Source organism: Danio aesculapii, chromosome 2 (assembly GCF_903798145.1).
Source record: "Danio aesculapii chromosome 2, fDanAes4.1, whole genome shotgun sequence".
In the NCBI taxonomy this organism is placed as follows: domain Eukaryota; kingdom Metazoa; phylum Chordata; class Actinopteri; order Cypriniformes; family Danionidae; genus Danio; species Danio aesculapii.
Window position 1 is genome coordinate 22450846 of NC_079436.1, and position 2144 is coordinate 22452989.

General features: G+C 39.5%; 1 protein-coding gene across 1 annotated transcript; it reads right to left on the minus strand.

Moving 5' to 3' along the window:
- Positions 1–796: 796 nt before the first annotated feature.
- On the minus strand, positions 797–1462 carry LOC130242928 (transcription factor Sox-14). The gene has a single exon (XM_056474892.1). The coding sequence runs from the start codon at positions 1460–1462 to the stop codon at positions 797–799; it is 666 nt and encodes a 221-aa protein (XP_056330867.1).
- Between the last annotated feature and the right edge of the window lie 682 nt (positions 1463–2144).

The window sequence follows — 2144 nt, forward strand, 5'->3', positions numbered from 1 at the left end:
ATTCTGTATTAGGAGCACAAGTAGCCTTAGACTCTGTGGAAATCCATAAAAAATAAATAAAAATCATTTAGTACACTATTATTAACAAATAAATAACGTCACTTTAAAGTTATAGCACAGCTATGTCTGTGTAGCGGAGTCTGTGGCATTTTAGCATGTAGAAAATGAGTTTACAATGAGTTTAAAATAGACTTTAACTGCACTTCTTTAATATAAAGATTTATCAGAAAAATGCTCAGATGACGAGAAAATGTTAATACCAGTGATGTCTGTTCAAATCCCTGTTTGGCTATGAACAATAATTAATTATAGCCTATCATATATATTATTACAAAAAGTGTGAAAATAAATGTAAGATTCCATCAAAACAAGCAAATAAACATGAATAAATACATATACACATACACAAATGAAAAAGTAGAAACGTTATTGACATTTTTGGCTGTATTTGTCAATTTTTGGGTTGTAAAGAAGTGGTTTAAAATGGTCGTTCACAGATCTTCTTACATATAAAAATTTCAAGTAAAGAAAAGATCAAACTTGCGATAAACATTTGTGTTTCTGTTTAAATTCATCTTAAACCACATTACAAATGATTAGCTTCACAAATCAGTGTGTGAAAACAAATGTAAAATTTCATCCAATCAAAAAGACATAAAAAAGAAAAACAAATCAATAAATAGCCTAAATAAATAAATTATAAAATAATTTCAAATGTTTTCCATGTTATTAAAGCTACACGTGAAATTCATCTTTAAAAGGAAAAAAGGAGCAGTCCGCGATCAGTCAGTCACAGTCACTGCATCGTGGAGTTGATGGCAGAGTTGCTCATACCTGGAAACACAATGTAGGCGAGCGGAGGAGGATTGAGGCTGGCAGACCAGGGCGAGCAGCTACAGGGAAGCAGGTACCCGGGGTTTGCCGGAGACAGGTGAGTGTGTGCGAACTGACCGCCAGGGCATCCTAAACTCCCCACAGATCTGTGTGCACCCTGATACCCAGCCGGAGAGAAAGCCAAAGAGCCAGGGCTAAATCCCAGTTTCTCGTGCGGGAAAACAGTGCAGCTGGAGCGGCTCTGCTCCACGAATTGATTCTGCGCAGCAGCGGATGATGAATGAACATCTCGTGGTTTGTCCGAGTCCCTCTCGCCGACAAGCGGTAAAGTCAGCACCATGTCCTTCCTTAGGAGCCCTTTAGGTTTGCGTCTCGGTCGGTATTTATAGTCTGGATGCTCTCTCATATGTTGCGCACGCAGTCGTTTGGCCTCGTCGATGTACGGTCTTTTTTCAGACTCGGACAGCCGTTTCCACTCAGCCCCGAGCCTCTTGCTGATCTCCGAGTTGTGCATCTTTGGGTTCTCCAGGGCCATTTGTCTTCTCTGACCTCGAGACCAAACCATGAAGGCGTTCATTGGTCTCTTGATGTGCTCCATGGGCTGCTTTACCATGTTCATTAAGTTCATTTGTGTGGAAGAAGAAGAAATAACTTGCTAAGACACCTCAAAGTCTATTGAAGTCATGTGTGAAAGGAGACAGTGGCGGTCTGTCCCGCTGTTTGAATGGCAGGTTTGTGTTTTTGGCTGCTTACACTGAAGTGTGTCAGAAAGACTGGGTTGAGAGATTTTTGTTTTAAATGTGCGTGAAGTGAAGAAAGCTTTGCAGAAAGAAGCGCGCGCGCTCGGGCGCATCATCATCACTCGGGACCAATGAGCGCGCAGAGAGAGAGAGAGAGAGAGATGTATATAATACAGTTAACAATGACACCGGAAAATCAGTAGTTTCTGCAGGAAAAGGGATTCAATGAAGTTAAGATGACTTTAAAGCTGTGTGTACAAGTTTAGGTAAGTTACTGTCACACCAGAACACACACACGATAGTGTGGAGGATTTACAACAAAAGCTGGCATAAGCATAATATGTCCATGGACTTTTTATGTCAACAGTTTAGCTTAAAAGTTTATATGAATGAAGGGAAAGTTTATAATCTGTGACCATTACTTTTACTATAATCATTTTTCTTATTCTTGCTTTGGTCGTTTTCCATGCAGAGTAATTGATTTAGCAAACTCCAAACATTTTCTGTGGACTCACAAATAATTTGAGCTCATATTAACTCTGAAAAAGATGTATTTTTTCAATGTAGGTG

Bases quoted from the DNA above. Each gene is read 5' to 3' on its own strand.
- LOC130242928 (XM_056474892.1), bottom strand. From the start codon at position 1,462: ATGAACTTAATGAACATGGTAAAGCAGCCCATGGAGCACATCAAGAGA.